At 40.1% G+C, this 19,826-nt stretch overlaps 2 protein-coding genes across 7 annotated transcripts in view; one reads left to right on the top strand and one right to left on the bottom strand.

The window, feature by feature from the left end:
- LOC142339438 (store-operated calcium entry regulator STIMATE-like) overlaps positions 1-19,826 on the top strand; it is a 432,078-nt gene that overhangs the window by 136,616 nt on the left and 275,636 nt on the right. The gene's annotated exons all lie outside the window — the stretch shown is intronic.
- Positions 1-19,826, bottom strand: part of LOC142340061 (uncharacterized) — a 90,103-nt gene that overhangs the window by 28,994 nt on the left and 41,283 nt on the right. For all 6 annotated transcript variants that reach the window (XM_075390469.1, XM_075390464.1, XM_075390465.1 and 3 more), the window contains exon 2: positions 2,843-2,919. In XM_075390469.1, the coding sequence (XP_075246584.1) occupies positions 2,843-2,918 (76 nt within the window). In that variant the 5' untranslated portion in view covers position 2,919. The remainder of the gene's footprint in view (positions 1-2,842; positions 2,920-19,826) is intronic.

Here is a 19,826-nt window from a genome sequence, read left to right as displayed (position 1 = left end):
AGTTTGAGGTTTGCTCACCCGAATCAAAGCATAGCGCATCCCTTGTCTGAATCTTGACTTTATAATAAAGACCGGTGGTTAAAAATGTTTTCAGAATTTAATGTTTCAAACTCAATGTGAATATGACATTGTGTAAATTTTTGACGCTACATTTTCAAATAGATTATATGCTAATTATTTTTTTGCTGACATTGTTCTATTATAAATCAACAGCCTAGGAATTGAATCTACCGCCACCTCCTATTTTTTAACTTCATCAACTCCTTTTTTTTTCGTTTACATAGGCAATTTATTTAACTCCCCTCTCATTGATGAGTCGAGAAGACTCAATAATCAATATATATAATCCACTCCCATTGGGTGACATAATAGTTGAACTTCAAAATTGAAGCAATGATTCTGCGATTTCATCACTTGTTTTATTCGGCTTCTATATATCTCCCCAAATTTTGATGAGCTATTATTAATGTTGGGTGCTATCCCGCTCTCGTTGGTTGGTATAAGATCAAGGTAGCTTCTGGTGAAATTAGTAGTAATTCTTCAAGAATGCGCCACCTTCGAACTGTAATGATTGCCATTGGCATCTCGTACCTCTTATACAAAGGTTTTATGCTCTCAGGATGGCAAACCAATGTCTTGTTTTGACTCAACTCATAATTGTGGCATAAGGTTCTTCCCATTTTGACGACAACCCATCTGCTATACTTTTTAATAAAACTGTTAAACATCCAAATGTTTCTTTCGTTTTTCGTCAGCGCAGCTCTTCAATACGTATAGCGGATTGCTTTTGCAGTAAGATTTTTCCTCAGTATCAGTGACACGTATATCAAACGAGGCAGTTTTTTGCGGAGACAATTTCCCCTGACTAATATATTGGCTCTTAGAGCTGCCTTATCCTCTGAGTGCTCTCTGATGACTGGCTCTTTTTAGGTTTGGGGCCGCGCCATGCCAAACAATTCCCCTAACAATTCTCTCATTTCATTATTCCTTTGCAAAATAAGGCCATCTTTTTAACAGATGAGCGCATGTTGGACACTGAAATCTTCGGCACATCAAGCACTGGGTGAGAACCCTAGCTAAATTCGATTCCGGAACCTTTCCAAACATAATCCGCGAAATTACTAATGCGCCATCACGCCTGTAAACTTTGCAGCTTGGGATTGTATATATAATTAATAAACCGGGTCGAGGAATTCGTCAAAATTTATGTAAGAAATGCGCTGACAACAGCTGAAAAAAATTTTTTCAGCGAGTAAATCTTACACATTAATTCGCTCAGTCTTCTGATTTTTCGGCACTTTCTTACATAATTTTAGCACTTTTCAGCACATTAAGCTTATAATTATGTAAGATATAACTGATAATAATATAATTTTTCAGCGGCTGTTAGCGCACTTCTTACATAACTTTCAGGACTTATGTTACACAATATCAGCTCTTATCTTATGTTTTTTCAACGATTTCCTTGCACAAGTTTAAAAGCTTTGAGTTGTTTTTCCTGTTGTACAATCAGAAGAAGCAAATGTGCAAGAATAAGAGCATTGCACTAGGACAGTTCATCTTAAAAACAGTTGGATATCTGCCAATAACTGAAAAATTTTGTCAAACCTTAAGATAAAGCAGTTATTGCAGCTGAGGTATGAAACCAAATTACTTGATTGAATGAAACCAGGTAGCTTAAGTATAATTATCTTCCTTCCTTTACATATAATGAAATTGTGACGCTTTTCACTCGGTCTCTTTTTCAAAAAAATAAATTTTCATTTTAAAAAACCACGCAGAGTTTTGATTGATTAGTGGCTCTTCATGAGTGCAAAAGTTGAAGGAGCCTACATGCTGACTACGTTATAAGAAATAAAGAGCAAAAAAATTGCACATAAAATTATGTAAGAAAGGCGCTGAATCCGCTGAATTTAAAATTTTCACAAGTGCTGAAAGTATGTAAGAAAGGCGCTGAATCTGCTGAATTAAAAATTTTCAAAAGTGCTGAAATTATGTAAGAAAGGTGCTGAATCGAATGCTGATTTTTTGCAAGAGATGCGCTGAGTTGTGCTTTAATATTTTATTTCAGCGGATTCGGCACCTTTTTATCGATTTTCAGCGCAATCAGCACAAACCTTACATAATTTCAGCACATTCAGCGGATTTCTTACAAAAATTTCTGCTGACTCCTCGACTCGGGAAATTAAGAATTGAAGTCTAAATACGAGGACAAATTTCAGGACGAGAAAAAATTGAGGTCATCATTTCTTGTACAGTCTTAGTCGAGGAATTTAAAGTCGGGCAAATTTTTTGTCAATAACCTAATACAAATCAATGTCCGTCTTTTCATAGTTCAAGCGCCAGATGAGAGATTTCAGTTCATGTTTAAAAAAGAAATGAGCAGAATGAGCTGAAGTTTTGAATGGCGAGTGCAAAGTAAGCCGATTTCTAGCCATGCCTCTCATCCGCTGTGGGATGTAATCCGGAAATAGCGGGCCGGTTATCGCGGCGAAGCCGCGACGCGCGCGAGGCGCGCCCACCGGCCCGCCAGGGGCAACTTAAAATACGGGTATTCGAAAATTTTTCGGCTTACTTGACCTCATTTTCAAAACTCGGCTTGCTTGCCTATCGGCTTGCTTGACCTCCACCGTTTTGAATGTGGTGAAAATTTGCGCGGACTGGTTTTCAGACACTCTATTCTTAACTCCTATTTGACATGAGTCGCTCCGATATAATAAAGCTTCTTTTCTGATGTGTTTTTCATCTTATCCCTTCAACAGTTGTTGCATGAGTTTTAGAACAAATAAGAAGAAATCGTACAATGCTTTTCACAAATTCTTCAACTCATGTTTGTACTTACTCTCAGAACTGACTATTGTTGTTGACAGTGAGTAGACTAGAGACACCAGAGCACTCAACACAATCATCTTGGCCATTCTGTAATACAAAACAATAAATTCTAATAACAGTCTTAATTTGATCTTCTTAAAACTACTACAGGTCCGTGCATAATAACATCAATAAAATTGTTGAGATCTTAAGTGTTTAAAATACCTTGAAAAAACTTAATCAGAAAATTGGATCTTTTCCGTTTGCGCCTCCCTCCTCCCCCACAGTACTTTAGGCACCCCCAGTTGCGGAGTACGTGTCATTACGTAATAAAAATATGGCACGTGCGTCTGGGAGTTGCAAATAATATGCACCAACTAAGCTGGGGGGGGGGGGGGGGGAGGGAGGGAGGGGGCGCAAACGGAAAAGATCTGAAAATTGAAAGAAGTAAATATTAATCAAACTGTTGTTACTAGATGATGCTCCGATTGAACATTAATTACCTCCCTTTTGATCAGCGCAGCTGTGCAAAAGCACAAAACAATCTTCACAGGTAATGTATTCGCCAAAAAGCAGAGGGAGGCAAAACCTGGATTTGCCATCAAAATTGCAAGAGCCTTCATTTTTTTAACACGAGATAATACTTAAAGGGAAAGTATTTTTATAATTATTTAAGAAACTGATACAACCGACCCATCTTTTGATACGTTTAAACTTTCCTCCAGGAATTCTAAGAATCAGTTTTTTTTCAATGTCTAGGAGAACATTTCGACAAAATTAGTAACGTTTTTCGCAAAAGCGCAAGGAGTCAAACATAAATTAACACCGACGATATAAATGATAGTTCTATCAAAACTTTTGGATCCTAAAACTCATGGTTCATAAATTGCTTTGTTTTTCTTCATTTGAAGTATTATTTAGATAATGGTAAATAAATAATTATATCACTAGGAGCAAATCAGCCGCAAAAAAAAAATGTTTGTAGAGATATATGAAGTTTGAAGCAAATGATTTATGCCCAGTGCACACTTGAAGCCACAATACTAAAGTTTATTATGGGATTTTTGCCACCAACAACAATAATGAAAAAAAGATTTTTAATTTTATGGTTCATTTAAAGGCTATTGAGCAGTTCAAAGAAACAAATAAACAAATAAACGGAGATATGTCCAAATCAACATCAAAACGCTGTTCTATTGAGGTATCAAGTCAGTCTGATAAAACAACATTTCATAATATTAAACTTATATAACAGAACAAATTGTATACGTGAAAAATGAAAAAGCCACGAGGACACAGGATTAAGGCAGCTGAATCATTTTTTGATGATTTAGAAAGAGTCACTTCTTTTGCGCTTCTTGCAGTTCTGTTTCGATCAGAAAAATAATCCAATATTCCATGTGTTACGAAGTAAATAAGCGAGATATTATCAGCCAATCAGAATCGAGTATTTCTAAACTTTAAAATAAGATTTAAATACGTTCTAAAATACGTAGAAAGTTCCGAAAAAGTTCATTTAACCTAATTTTAAGTAAATATAATCATGATATGTATCGATTAAGCTGGTTTTCGGCTCAATATTTTTAGGTTTTCTAGACAATTGCCGATTGAATACGAACTGATTTTACGTCAATTACGAACACTTATTGTGGTGATAAACTCAGTGACACTTCAAGTTGGGATCAACTCAGTGACACTTCAAGTTGGAATCAACTCAGTGACACTTCAAGTTGGGATCAACTCAGTGACACTTCAAGTTGGGATCAAGCGTGACGTTCTCAGTGACACTTCAAGTTGGGATCAAGCTGGATTTGCTACTATTAGACAAAGCACTCTTTTAAGTATTGATCCGAGTGGTACAATTAAAAGTAGTCATCAACTGGATAATGAAGTGGACTGTTTGACGCACTATCAAGACAGTTTACGGGGTTGTTCGTTCACAGCCAGTGAGCTACAGCAAATAGGACCAAGATTGTCAGTTCATCAACATTGCCACAGACCTACCTTGTGTGAGGAGGACCCGACAATGTGCTGTCAAAGAAATCGGGGAGGTGTCCAATCCCCCCAGTGGACAAGTGATGCTACAGACTGGTCAGGTTCAACTTCAACTACATGTGGCTAGTAGAGGAACTTTAAAAGCGGATCAATTTTGCTGTAATTTAATAACTCAAATAAAAATTTTAGACGGCAAGAAACCCAACCAGTGAATTTTTTCTTGATATTGCACGGGGTAGTTATTTAAAATACTCTTTGTAGAAAAAAAATGGCAAGGGGCCTCCGCAAAAAAAAATTTTTGAGACAAAAAATACCGATTTTGAAAATTTTTGGTAGATTTAACGAAAATTCGAAAAAATTGATACAGTTGGTTCGTATATCGAAAACAACTTCTAATATAGAGGAAATTGATAGAAAAAAATGCTAAATTGTTCAATTTTGAAAATTTTTGGTCAACTTGGAGGCATTTCTAAAAACTTTTAGAAAATCAATACCGAATATTGATAAACCGTATTCTTGAGTTTAAAACCGTCCAGTTTACTGGATTACCGTTCCGTAATCAAGAATTTGCAAAAAATTGACCAAAATTTGAAAAAAAATGGACAAATGCATAAAATTTTGACATATTTGTCAAAAAAATCAATTTCTCCAACAAGAAGCCCGTACTGAACGCCAAGTCAATATCAGTACTGGGCAAGTCTGATTCCAAGTCTAGATATCAGTACTGATTCAGAGCTATGATCATAACACATTTAAGACTTGTCACACTTGGCCAAGATTTGGCAAGTCTTAATAAACGTCCGAATTTAAGGTTCACTACGGGATGTTCGTTAATTGAGTGAAACTCATTACACAGAAAAAATTGTGAAAATTTTCACAACCTCCGGCCTACAGAAAAAATTATCGAATTCCTGTAATTTTTTTCGTCGTTCGTGAACGTATCGTTTCGCCCGCGTCCTTTCCGTCCTTTAACTTTTCAATTCTTCGTGTTCCGTTTTTTTTTCTCCAATAACGTTGCTCTCCCAAGACTTTGCTTTTCGTTTTCTCCGTCTACGTTTCTGGATTTTGTTGTAGTATGTCATATGTGATAAAGTATGTTGTTGTTTTTGCTGTAGTATGTTGAGTATGCTAGTATGCTGGTTTGTTGTTTAGGTCTTATAGCTTTCTAGGGTGTGACTTAAGTTTATTCTCGAGTTACGGCTGGATTGTCCTTTGACTTTTCAACTTTACTAATTTACTAGCCCTTCTGTTTTAGTATTTTGATTTTGCTGCTCTATGTTTGTGTGTACCTGTATGATTACTAGTTGGTTTTGTCTTGTTACCTTCTAGGGTGTGACTTAAGTTTATTCTCGAGTTACGGCTGGATTGTCTCTTGACTTTTCCAACTGTCTTAGTCTACAAATACACTATTGAATTTCATTCAATTTTGCTGTAGTTTGTTTAATACTGTTAGTATGCTGATTGTTTGTTTTGGTTTGGGTTTTGCTAGGATGTGACTTAAGTTTATTCTGGAGTTACGGCTAGTAAACTTCTCGACCTTTTCATCCTTTTAGTGTACTACTGCATTGCCGTAAAATAGTTTGTCGTTAAATTTGTCGTTATAGAACCATTATGAACAATATTAAATTGTCTTGCAGTAGCTTCTCTCTTCTTCCTAGGGTGTGACTTAAGTTTGTTCTGGAGTTACGGCTAGGTTGTTTGCTTGAGTTTTTGCTGTGGTCTGCTAACATAGTTCTTTCCGCACTCATTTCCCGCCCGTTCTTCCCCACCGTCCCGTTTCGTTCGTTTTCCCGCACGTCCCGTTTGCGTTCTGTCGCGCATTGCTCGCTCGACTTCTCGTCTGTCCCGTTTCCGTCGCGTTGCGCGTTGCTCGCTCGACTTTCCGTCCGTAACGTCTCCGTTTCGTCGCGCGTTGCTCGCTCGACTTCCCGTGTGTCCTCTGCCTCCCTCCGCGTTGAGCGCATAGCGTTCAGCGCTCCACTTCTGTTTTTGTCGGGCACAGTGTGCTCGACGACCTTATTTGCTCTTTGGGTGGTTTGTTTTACAAACTGTCTACAGTGTACTGTGTTTGGTGTCTTTTGCGTTGGGTTCGTTTTGCGTGTATTAGGTTTGTTTGGAGTGTGCATAAAAAATATAACCGTGTGCAGTGGTAGTTTTGCTGGTCTTTGGAAATAATAACATCATGATGTCTAATAGTCTTGATCAAAAAGTCAAAAAGTTGTACGCTGCCAGGTCAAAGCGTGAGGCTGAATTGCATGCCATACATGAAGATATCCTTCATTGTATAAATAGTCAAAGTAGGCGAGTGAAAGTTGAACACCTAGTAACAAAGTGCAACGAAGCATTTATGACCGTTGTAGACAAAAATGAGGACCTGATTGCTTTTGCTGGAAAAACGGAGGATCCAAGTGCTCTTGTTCCTTCACTAGAGTCTTACTTAGAGGCAGTGACAACCAAGAACGACAAGATCCTCACTTCAGCACAAAACTACATCAACTTTGCTGATGATAAAGTGAGTGAGTTTCAGGAACCGAGGGCTTCCATTCATTCTAGACTTCCCTCAATTATGACATCGTCAAAAACATCTAGTCAGCGTAAACATGATTACGTAATTGCTAAGATGAAGCGTGAAGAAATTGAAAAACAGAATGAAGCAGCCATTCGCCTTGCTAAACAGAAAAAGCAAATGGAATTGGATGAACTGGAGGAAAACAACAGGAAACGGTTGGCAGAGGCAACTCTGCAAGAATTTGAATTGCTGGACGCCGTTTCTAAAGGCAGCCAATCTGAAACAACTGCAAGTGCTAGGAGCTCAATTAGAAGTGAAAAGGCTGTGCAAGATTGGATCAACACCTCACTTGCTTTAAGTTTTCACAATGAGGAGAAAACTAGCGAACCAAAGGTTATGATTGACCCTCCAGAATGTCCTAGCCACAACAACGGCAAAACAGTGGAAGATCAGAACACTGAAATTTCAAGGCATTCCATTCCAAAAAATTGTCGAGGCAATTACATTTTAAGCAATGAGACCTTGCAGCAACTCGACCCCTATTATACTCCACCTGAAAATTTTTTGGCTGCTGCTAACACACAGGCGTTGTACCAGGCGCACCTAAGGGCGCAAATGAATCAAACAGGCCAGCAAGGCACGGCGCTCCCAAGCATATTGGTGCATTGGTGCCGCGATGCATTGGTGCCGCGACCCGGAACACTTTTTACTTGGACATTGGTGCCGCGACCCGGGAACACTTTTTACTTGGACTGATAGTGGCCTTAACAACTGCGAAACGAAGCAATCTCTTTGCGTTCTCGTCCACACAAGGTTACTTCAAGATTGCACACAGAACTAACTATACAGGAGGGGCAACTTCTATCATCACAGTGCTCGGGAAATATGAAGAGGACCTGCAGCCTTTACAAGGAAGTGAACGGGGACGCTGTTGAGAGGCTACAGAGTGGAGCTCCCTATGTGGAAAGAGCATTCCTCGCCGTATCCAACATTATCTATGGAATGTCGTGGAATGGAGTTGAGCGTACGTGGCCAGGGATAGCCGGAACAGCTGTACTTCTGCTCTGTGGCCTAATTGGAGTGCATTTTTTCAACGTGGAAACTCGTCCGAATCCCCCAAAAAAACTGTAAGACAGAACAAAAAAAATTTCACTGACTCTGCAGTAAATTAGTTTGTTGAACTTAGACGGCAAAAGAAACCCAACCCTTGAACTGTTTTTTTTCGTTATCGCACGGGGTAGCAAAATTTAACTATTCTTTGTAGAAAAAAAATAGGCAAGGGGACCACGCAAAAATAACTTTGGGACGAAAAAACATCGATTTTGAAAATTTTTGGTAGAATTACCAAAAAGTCGAGAAAATTGATATAGTCGGTCCGTATATCAAAGAATAACCTCTGATAAAGAGAAAATTGCGAAAAAATTATGCTAATTTGTCCAATTTTGAAAATTTTTGGTCAATTTTGATGCAAATCAAAAAAAAAATAGAATTTCAATATTGAATATTGATAAACCGTACTTTCAGACATAAGACCGTCCAATTTACCGGATTACCGTTCCGTATTCAAAGACTTGCAGAAATGTTGACCAAAAATAGAAAAAAAAATTGGACAAAAGCATAAATTTTGACAAGGTTGTCAAAAATCAGTTTCTCCAACAAGAAGCCCGTACTGAATGCCAAATCAATATCAGTACTGGGCAAGTCTAATTCCAAGTCTAGATATCAGTACTGATTCAGAGCTACGACCATAACACATTTAAGACTTGTCAGACTTGGCCAAGACTTGGCAAATCTTAATATACGTGCGAAAATAAAGTTCAGTACGGGAGGTTCGTTAATTGAGTGAAACTCATTACACAGAAAAAGTTGTGAAAATTTTCACAACCTCCGGCCTACAGAAAAAAAAATTGATCGAATTCCTATAATTGTTGCTCGTCGCTCTTTTATGTACCGTTTCGTCCGCATCTTTTTCGTCCTTTAACTTTTCAATTCTCCGTGTCCCGTTTTTTCTTCAATAACGTCGCTCTCCCAAGACTTTGCTTTTCGTTTTCTCCGTCTACGTTTCTGATTTTTGTTGTAGTATGTAATATGTGTTGAAGTATGTTGTCGTTTTTGCTGTAGTATGTTGAGTATGCTAGTATGCTGGTTTGTTGTTTAGGTCTTATAGCTTTCTAGGGTGTGACTTAAGTTTATTCTCGAGTTACGGCTGGATTGTCCTTTGACTTTTCAACTTTACTAATTTACTAGCCTTCCTGTTGTAGTATATTGATTTTGCTGCTCTATGTTTGTGTGTACATGTATGATTGCTAGTTGGTTTGGTCTTGTTGCTTTCTAGGGTGTGACTTAAGTTTATTCTCGAGTTACGGCTGGTTTGTTTCTTGACTTTTCCAACTATCTTAGTCTACAAATACACTATTGTAATTTATTCAATTTTGCTGTAGTTTGTTTAATACCGTTAGTATGCTGATTGTTTGTTTTGGTTTGGGTTTTGCTAGTATGTGACTTAAGTTTATTCTGGAGTTACGGCTAGTTAATTTCTCGACCTTTTCATTCTTTTAGTGTACTACTGCATTGCCGTAAATTAGTTTTTGTTAAATTTATTCGTTATAGCGCCATAATGAACTATATTAGATTGTCTTGCAGTAGCTTCTCTCCTTCTTCCTAGGATGTGACTTAAGTTTGTTCTGGAGTTACGGCTAGTTTGTTTGGTTGAGTTTTTGCTGTGGTCGGCTAACATAGTTCTTTCCGTCCTCATTTCCCGACCGTTCTTTCCCAACGTCCCGTTTCGTTGCGTTGCGCGTTTTTCGCTCGCTTTCCGGCACGTCCCGTTTCCGTTCCGTCGCGCACTGCTCGCTCGACTTCTCGTCTGTCCCGTTTCCGTTGCGTCGCGCGTTGCTCGCTCGACTTCCGTCCGTAACGTCATCGTTTCGTCGCGCGTTGCTCGCTCGACTTCCCGTGTGTCCTTTGTCTCCCTCTGCGTTGAGCGCATAGCGTTCAGCGCTCCACTTCTGTTTCTTTCGGGCACTGGGTGCTCGACGACATTTTCTGCTCTTTGGGTGGTTTGTTTTACAGACTGTCTACAGTGTGGTGTGTTTGGTGTCTTTTGCGTTGGGTTTAATCTGCCTGGGTTTGATTTGTTTGGAGTGTGCTTATAAAAAATAACCGTGTGCAGTGGTAGTTTTGCTGGTATTTGGAAATAATAACATCGTGATGTCTAATAGTCTTGATCAAAAAGTCAAAAAGTTGTACGCTGCCAGGTCAAAGCGTGAAGCTGAATTGCATGCCATACATGAAGATATCCTTCATTGTATAAATAGTCAAAGTAGGCGAGTGAAAGTTGAACGCCTAGTAACAAAGTGCAACGAAGCATTTATGACTGTTGTGGACAAAAATGAGGACCTGATTGCATTTGCTGGAAAAACGGAAGATCCAAGTGCACTTGTTCCTTCATTAGAGTCTTACTTGGAGGCAATGACAACTAAGAACGACAATATACTCGCTTCAGCACGAAACTACATCAATTCTGCTGATGATAAAGTGAGTGAGTTCCAGTAACCAAGGGCTTCCTTTCGTTCTAGACTTCCCTCACTGATGACCTCGTCAAAAACCTCTAGTCAGCGTAAACATGATTACGTAATTGCTAAAATGAAGCGCGAAGAAATTGAAAAACAGAATGAGGCAGCCATTCGCCTAGCTAAACAGAAAAAACAAATGGAAATAGATGAACTGGAGGAAAACAACAGGAAACGTTTGGCAGAGGCAACTCTGCAAGAATTTGAATTGCTGGACGCCGTTTCTAAAGGTAGCCAATCTGAAACAACTGCAAGTGCTAGGACCTCAATGAGAAGTGAAAAGGCTGTCCAAGACTGGATCAACACCTCACTTGCTTGAAGTTTTCACAATGAGGAAAAAACTAGTGAACCACAGGTTATGATTGATCCTCCAGAATGTCCTAGCCACAACAACGGCAAAACAGTGGAAGATCAGAACACTGAAATTTCAAGGCATTCCATTCCAAAAAACTGTCGAGGCAATTACATTTTAAGCAATGAGACCTTGCAGCAACTCGACCCCTATTATACTCCACCTTAAAATTTTTTGGCTGCTGCTAACACACAGGCGGTGTACCAGGCGCACCTAAGGGCGCAAATGAATCAAACAGTCCAGCAAGGCACGGCGCATCCAACCATAACTAACCAAGGAACCGCGGATAGTCAAACACCTTCTGTACACGCCCCAGGGGCTTCTTCACCGCCCATTCAACAGCCTATTCCACCACAGACGTTCGCACCACAAGAAAATCAAAATAATGCATCCGAGTTTTTTCCACACGCACAATCCAGGGGACCTGAAACATCAAGTCTGCCGAAGAATAATTTGGCCCAGCGAATGTGCTCCCGACAACAAATTAATTTTGTCCCCCGAGCACCAAACGCCACTCTTCCTCCTTTTCCGACAACAAATCATCCAGCCCCCGCAATAAACGTTCCCCTGCACCCAAGCGCCCCACCAAGTCCAATTATTCAACAGCACAACTCCGAACCCGCTCATCCTAACGTCCTTCCCATTCCGAAACCAGTCTTCGCACCTAACCTCACTGCTCCCATCCCACGCGCCCTTTGATTAATCCTCCCCTTGTCAACAACACTTTCCAGAATAATAATAACCCAGTACACAAAGCTGTACGTTCCGTTGCTGCTCCTGTCCCAAGTATGCCCAATATCCATCTCGGCCAAAGTTTTGTGCCAAATATGAGTCATTGGCGTTTTCCGCAGAACAGACCGTCATTAGTCAACCAAGACATTACTACCGTAAATAATGTTGCTCCAAATGTACAGGCACACATCGCACCATCAGTTACTAATTTTCCACAACAAATATATTCGAATTCACCCCTTTTGATTGATATGCAATCACCATCCGGCACACATCAGGAAAACCCGATTGCAACTACAAGTAATATTGTACCTGGTCTGGCCACTCCGGTTTTTCAGCCAACATACCCTTATGTTGGGCCCACTCCGTTGAGTTGAAGTGGTCCGCAGGTGTCTGCACCTGCTCCTCCGATACCAGACAATGCGTCATTGATTAGGGAATTGGCTGATGCGATAACAAGTAAGAAAAACGACCCTTTGCCTGAGTGGAAACTTGCTGAGTTTAATGGCGACCCACTAAAGTGGCATGAGTGGTATGGTCAATTCAAAAGCGCGATTGACTCGCAGTCGCTCACTGATGACGTTAAATTGACGTACCTTAAAACACTGGTCACCGGTAAAGCAAAGATTGCAATCGCCGAGTTTGCTTACTGTGGTTTAATGTACAAGGATGCACTAAGGACTTTGGAACGTAAATTTGGCCAGCCACAGGCAGTCGTAAGTGCACACTTGGATAAACTAAGCAGTTTTCCACCTCTTAAAATGCACAATAGTGATAACATCATAAACTATTCTGCTGCAATATCCAGTCTCGTTGGGGTTTTCAAGTCGTTATCATATGATGCTGATTTGAAGAGCGCTTCCCTACTTAACCAAGCGGTACAGAAGTTACCACCAAACATGAAAGAGTCATGGTCACTCTTTACGGTTAAGAAGCACTGGGTTAAGCCTACCCTCCTTGACTTTAACGATTGGCTTAAAGAAAAGGCTGAGGCCCATGATCTTATGAAACAAAGCGCAACCAAGGCCAAACCTGAAGAGAACATCACTTCAGTAACCAAGACCAAAACAGCCTCAAAAGTGTTTGCATCAAATTCGCAACAGAGGGAAACAAAGAAGCAAATGCCATCTGCTTCCACAAATACTTACTTTCGATGCATTGTATGCAAAGGTAACCACCGGTTATGGGAGTGTCGAGTTTTCAAGGAAAAGACTCCAACCCAGAGAGCTAAGTTGGTGGCGGATAATAAACTTTGCTTTTCGTGCTTACGGGACAAGCACACATTCCGCCAGTGCCCTCAACCAAGAAAGTGCCGAGCAGAAGGGTGCAATAGTTCGCATAACACACTATTGCATGGAGCAGATAGGGTTTTCCCAACAAAACAGTCGACAAATTCCAATACCATTCAACCTTCTGGCAACACAGGTCAAAGTAAAGCAACTTCTAGTCAACTCCAGCCTAATAAGACCACAACAATGTCATCTGTTACTGACGTTAAGGGGCTCCTTCAGGTGACTGAATTGCAGTTGGTCAATTCGTCCGGTTTAGATACCAAGGCTTTAGTTTTGTGTGATACCGCCTGCAGTAACTCTTGGGTGGCCGGTAGTCTCGCAGATAGACTCGGTTTGCACGGTAAAGCACTAAAGCTAACTGTCAAGGGTATTAATACCGAAGAAGTAGTTGATACTAGGGTTGTTGAAGTTACTGTGAAACCAAGAGAACTACAAGATTTCGAACCATTCACCGTCAACCCTTTCGTTAAAGAGAGTCTGAACGTCGGCTCAGATATAATTAATGTACAGGCCCTGCAAGAGACTTACCCACACTTAGCAGTCCTTGATCCCGTAACATATTCCTATAAAGACATTGAGATGATACTCGGACAAGATGTCTATCATGCAATCCGCCCGTTAGAATACTTCTCTGCCGATGAGAAGCGTTCACCCGTTGCCGTACGCTTGCCCATAGGTTGGGTCTTAAGCGGTCCGTTACCATCAAGTTCGTGTTTAACCTCAACGTGCTTTAAAGTGAATATCGAACAAGACAATGAGTTAGCAAGTCAAGTAAAGTCATGGTACGACATTGAATCATTCGGGGCAAACAAGCAGGTCGACTCAAGATCTGCAGCAGACGCAAGGGCTCACGAAATCCTTGAGAGTACCACCATGCACAATGGCTTGAGATACGATGTCGGAATGCTGTGGGCAGCAGATAACACCAAGCTCCCAAATAATTACTTCTCATCCCTTGTGCAACTAAAATCTCTCGAAAAACGATTGGCTAAGGATGAAGACCTTAGAGAGAAGTATACTAGTACCATTAAGGAAGACCTAAACAAGGGGAATGTAATTGAGGTTCCGGACGCTCACAAGGTTGAGAACCGGTCCGATAAAGAGTGGTACCTACCCCACCATCCGGTTTTAAACCCGAACAAACCGGGTAAGGTGCGTAGGGTGCTCAACGGAGCAGCAAAATTTCATGGCGCCTCACTGAATAAATCTTTGCTCACTGGCCCTGATCTGCTCCAAAACCTTATTTACGTACTTCTTCGCTTCCGACAACATCCATATGCCGTCTCGGCCGACATCGAGGGAATGTTTCTACAGGTTGGTGTATTACCATCAGATCAACCATCACTTCGCTTTCTGTGGCAAGAGGACCCCACAACTAACGTTGTAGTGTAGCAATATACGCGCCATATATTCGGGGCTAAAGACTCGCCCACATGCGCCAACTATGCATTACAACGCACTGCGAGAGACAATGCCAAGTTTTACCCCGAAGCTGCAAAAGCCGTCCTTGAAAACTTCTACATGGACGATTACCTTGACTCAGTGGAGTCTCCTGAGAAAGCCATCAATAGATCGAAGGAATTGGTACATCTTCTCCATCTCGGTGGGTTCAAGCTTACAAAGTTTGTAAGCAATGTGCAAAATCTGGCTGATCGAATTGATGGTTCGCCTCAATCTACTGAGCCCAAGGTTATTGTTTCATGTCAGGAGGATTCATCGCATGTGCTAGGGTTAAAGTGGGATCACACTAATGACACTATAGTTGTGAGTAGGGGTACAAGCTGCGCTATCACCAAGTCCCTCACGCAACGCTTGGTCCTAAGTCTTGTCTCGAAAGTCTTTGACCCCATTGGTCTTGTCGCACCGTTTACCGTCGGTGCGCGATTGCTCTTAAAAGACATCTGGCGTGTCACAGGACAGCAATGGGATGACGAGCTCCCACAGGACATGGTTCAAAGATTTTTGGTCTGGAGTGCGGACTTACCAAAGCTTGAAAACATCAAAATTCCTTGAAGTTATTTTAGTGGACCCCTTGATAATACAGAGTTGCATATGTTCGGTGACAGTTCCCAGGATGTTTTTAGTGCCGTCGCATTTCTTCGAGTCCGAGTAACAACCCCTACGGGCAAGATAAAAACAGAGCTTGCGTTTGTTTTGGGGAAAGCGCGCGTGGCGCCAATGAAAGTAATGACTGTCCCTAAACTGGAATTGCAAGCAGCTCTACTTGCCGCTCGGCTGAAGAACGAAATTATTCGGGCACTTACTGTAACTGTTAACCAAGTATTCATGTGGACAGACAGCACGACCGTTCTTCACTGGATAAACTCTAATGAAAAGCAATCAATCTTTGTTGCAAACCGCATTTGTGAAATTTTGGAGTATACCAGCGTTGACCAATGGAACCACGTCGCAACTAAGGATAATCCAGCTGACGCTGGCACGCGTGGAATATCCGCTGAGGTTTTGCAACTAAGCAGTTGGGTCAATGGTCCACAATTCTTATCTAACTCAAGTTTCCCTTTCGTACCGAACAAAGACGTCATTAATAACATCAAACTTGGCGTCAACCAAGCAGTCATCATAGAAAACACTGTCTCTCTCGCTACATCTGTTAAAAAACAGACAACTCCCGGTCCGTCGTTATTCCCATTTGATAAGTTTAGTTCTTATCAAAAGTACTTGCGCATTGCCGCATACGTTCTCCGGCTTTTGCCGAAACATGCCGGCTACCGTAACCCCGATGGTAGCATTACCGACCCTACTGAGCTTGACGAAGCCGAGCGTCATCTACAGTATTTGGTGCAAGGAGAGTCTTTTGAAGCCGAAAGAAAAGATCTCATTGACAATAAATTCGTTAAACGGAGTAGCCGAATTGCTCCACATTCACCGTTTATTAGTACAAATGGGCTAATCCGTTCCTCGGGCCGTATCAAGCGGTTAATTGAAGTTGGGTTTAACGTGAAGCACCCAATCATCTTAGATGCACGTCATCCGTTTGTAAAACTGTTCCTTGAACACACGCATTTAAAGCATTACCATCAGGGCGTTGAATACCTAAGATCAATTGTGCAGGAACACTACACAGTACTGAAACTAAGATCATCCTTGCGTTCCATCAAAGCACACTGCCTGAGATGCCGAGAATTCCAAGCTGTAACTATGCAACCAATCATGTCTGACTTACCTAAGGAGAGACTTGCTTACCAGTCTCCTACCTTCACGAACACTGGCGTTGACTACTTTGGGCCATTCTATGTTACTGTCCGCCGTACCGCTGAGAAAAGGTGGGGCTTCCTCTTCACCTGTCTCACTACTCGCGCTGTCCATGTCGAGATAGTTACATCCATGGACACCAGTTCTTGTGTTATGGGAGTTGAGCGGTTTGTGTCACGTAGGCGTACGCCTGCCATGATTTGGTCAGACAATGGCACTAACTTTATTGGAGCGGAGAAAGAACTCCGAGAAAGTATTGAAAAGTGGAACATTGTCAACATTGCAGCTGAGCTCACTCACAAAGGTATAAAGTGGAGATTCAATCCATCCAGCGCACCACATCAAGGTGGTATCTGGGAGAGGTTGGTACGCAGCTTCAAACGCGTGTTGTATACAATTCTTGGCACGCGTCGCCTCACGGATGAGGTACTGCATACTACCTTTTGTCTCGTGGAGAATGCTCTCAATTCGCGTCCTTTAACACTTGTAAGTGCCGATCCGTGCGATTTGAACGCTTTAACGCCCAACCACTTTCTTTTAGGAGAATACTCTACCGGTATTCCGTCTGTTGTTGGCAACAATGAGCTTGACCATCGTAAACGCTACGCTCGTGCGCAGTCGTACGCTAATGCGATCTGGTCCCGTTGGATCAAAGAGTAGGTACCGACGCTGAACCGACGCTCTAAGTGGCAGACGCCTGCCGAGCAACACCTTAAGACCGGTGACTTGGTTTGGATAGTTGAAGAAACCAACCCTAGGGGTTACTACCCAACCGCTCGGATTGTGGAACTCCGTTACGGCTCCGATAGCGTCGCGCGCTCCGCCGTTTTACGTACGTCGACCGGTTCACTCGTCCGCCCGCTTGTAAAACTTGTACCAGTTTTCCCAACATCTTCTTCCGGGCCGGAGGATGTTACGAAGTAAATAAGTAAGCGAGATATTATCAGCCAATCAGAATCGAGTATTTCTAAGCTTTAAAATAAGATTTAAATACGTTCTAAAATACGTAGAAAGTTCCGAAAAAGTTCATTTAACCTAATTTTAAGTAAATATAACCATGATATGTATCGATTAAGCTGGTTTTCGGCTCAATATATTTAGGTTTTCTAGACAATTGCCGATTGAATACGAACTGATTTTACGTCAATAACATCAGACAAAAAACCAGTAAAAGAGCATCGAAAAGACCTTGCCGCCTAAGTTTCACTTGTGGCTTTGTACGTTTTACAGCTAATACGTTACTTGATCAATGTTATCGTTAATACTTACACGTCGTTGCTTATATGTTGTTGCTATAATGCTTATATACTGAAATGAATTGACTTCTGAAAGAGTTGTTTTATAACACCTTTTACACCATGCATTCGCAAAAAGTAATCAAGTGACTGAAGTAAAGGACTCAAGTAATCATAATAAAGTGTCTGAACTGTTAGCCTAAATCCCCTCAGTCACACCAAAGGTAAGTTCCAGGAACTTTTTTCAATGAAAAACTATATTTCAACTAATTTTGAAATATAATTTTCTCTGAATATTTTTTTTCTGATGCTGCCAGCTCCAATGTCTCGTGTAGACTGTGAAACAATAAAAACTAATCAGAGCTACAGTTTAAATAATGTTTTTAATCGCTTTGAAAAACATTTTTCTACAAAAATATCATGCATAATTCGATTATGGATCAATAATTTATTGCTACCAAACTCTAAAAAAACTAATGAATTAATGTTGAACTACCCAACTGATGACAAAATCTTTCACTTAGAACGCTATGACGAAAATTTGAACCACAATCATATACAATCTATCAGAAAAACGTCTTAAACAGAGTGAGCTAACAAAAAATTTAATGTTATTTAGAAAGAAATTTTAGTTATCTAACACTCTTGAAACATATTGAATAAATTAAAACATTAAATTAAAAAATGGAATATCTTTATAATAATCATTTGATTGCCTTTGTTCGGCATTATTGTCTTTGTTTTTGCTGGCTACAAGAAAACGTCACTTCTACTTGCTAACCTTCCAAACCGACAGAAACCTTCACATGGAAATAAGTACTTGTATATTCATCAAATGTTAACATTATTTACCAAATATTTGTTTGCTTTTAGTAGTTAGATTTTTTGCTCGTGATGCTCCTAAAGTAAAGTGAACAGTCTCTGAGATGAATGTTGATCGACTCTCAATCACTTTTCATAGTTTTCTCAAACAACTATGACATCCAATCCACTATGAAAAAGTTTAGAGTCGAACCTCACTTTCTGGAGTGCTATTTCTTAAGTGCATGCAAATTTTATTAACGGAATGGTACAATCAAATATTTTTACGAGAACATTTTTTTTATAATAAACCTCTTGAATCGACCAGTGAGCTACCTAACAATTTTTACCACTACTTTTGCGCCATTTCTCTAACAAATTTAAAAAGATAAGTTAGAAAAGATGATGTTTTACATTGCCACTTCCTGCATTTCCACAATGATCATTTATGAGAAACTGTAATTCACAACCCAAAGGCATAATGAAAACGGCTTTCAGCAGATTGCAGAATGCAGGTTATAACGGAAAAGATATTTTTTAAACCTAACTCATGCTTATTTATATAGAATTTTAAACCAGGTTATCTTATTTTTTTAAGTCCTTGGAATGCCCATTATTTAATCAAAATTGTTTAGTACCAAATAAAACTTCTCAGTAGGCACAACTTGAAAAGAAAGAGACTGCAAAAAATTACCCAGAACAAAAATCGGATGTTTAAAGATCGGTTGCTTGAAGATTGGTGGTAAGATCGGATGATTATCGTTATTGTTGTTTCTTCCTTCTCTGAGCCTTGTTTTAAAGGTTAATTTCATTTTCGACCTTTTTTTCTTATGAGCGTATTTAAGCAATACTGGAGGCAACCAATTATCAACTATCAATAACAGTTGTATTGGTCACTGAATTTTGAGTTGGTGTCAATTAGATAAGGGTTGAAAAATAATTTCGAATTAATGATGAATTATAAAAATCTTAAACTGAAAGAATCTGCGTATGCTCGTAAAAACAGATGCCCGCAAAACTTTTTTCCAGATATATAATTTTATAACAAAGCAACCCGGGATTTAATTTCATTAACGCACCAAAAAATAAAACGAAGTTTGTCTACATCAAAACAAAAAGTGCTTCATTAGTCTGTTTAAAAAAGGACTTCAGAGCTTTCGACAAAAGTTGCTCTCAAAACGAAATAAATTTCAATCTCTCAAGAAATATAAAATAAATATCTAAGTAGTTTGTTGATTCTCAGGTAGTAAACAACTATTTTTTAATCAGGCTGTGAAATAATCAAGAATTAGCACAATGAGGAAAATGCTGCTA

Source organism: Convolutriloba macropyga, chromosome 5, assembly GCF_964194025.1.
Source record: "Convolutriloba macropyga chromosome 5, txConMacr16.3, whole genome shotgun sequence".
Lineage (NCBI taxonomy): Eukaryota > Metazoa > Xenacoelomorpha > Acoela > Convolutidae > Convolutriloba > Convolutriloba macropyga.
This window is presented reverse-complemented; position numbering and strand designations above follow the sequence as displayed.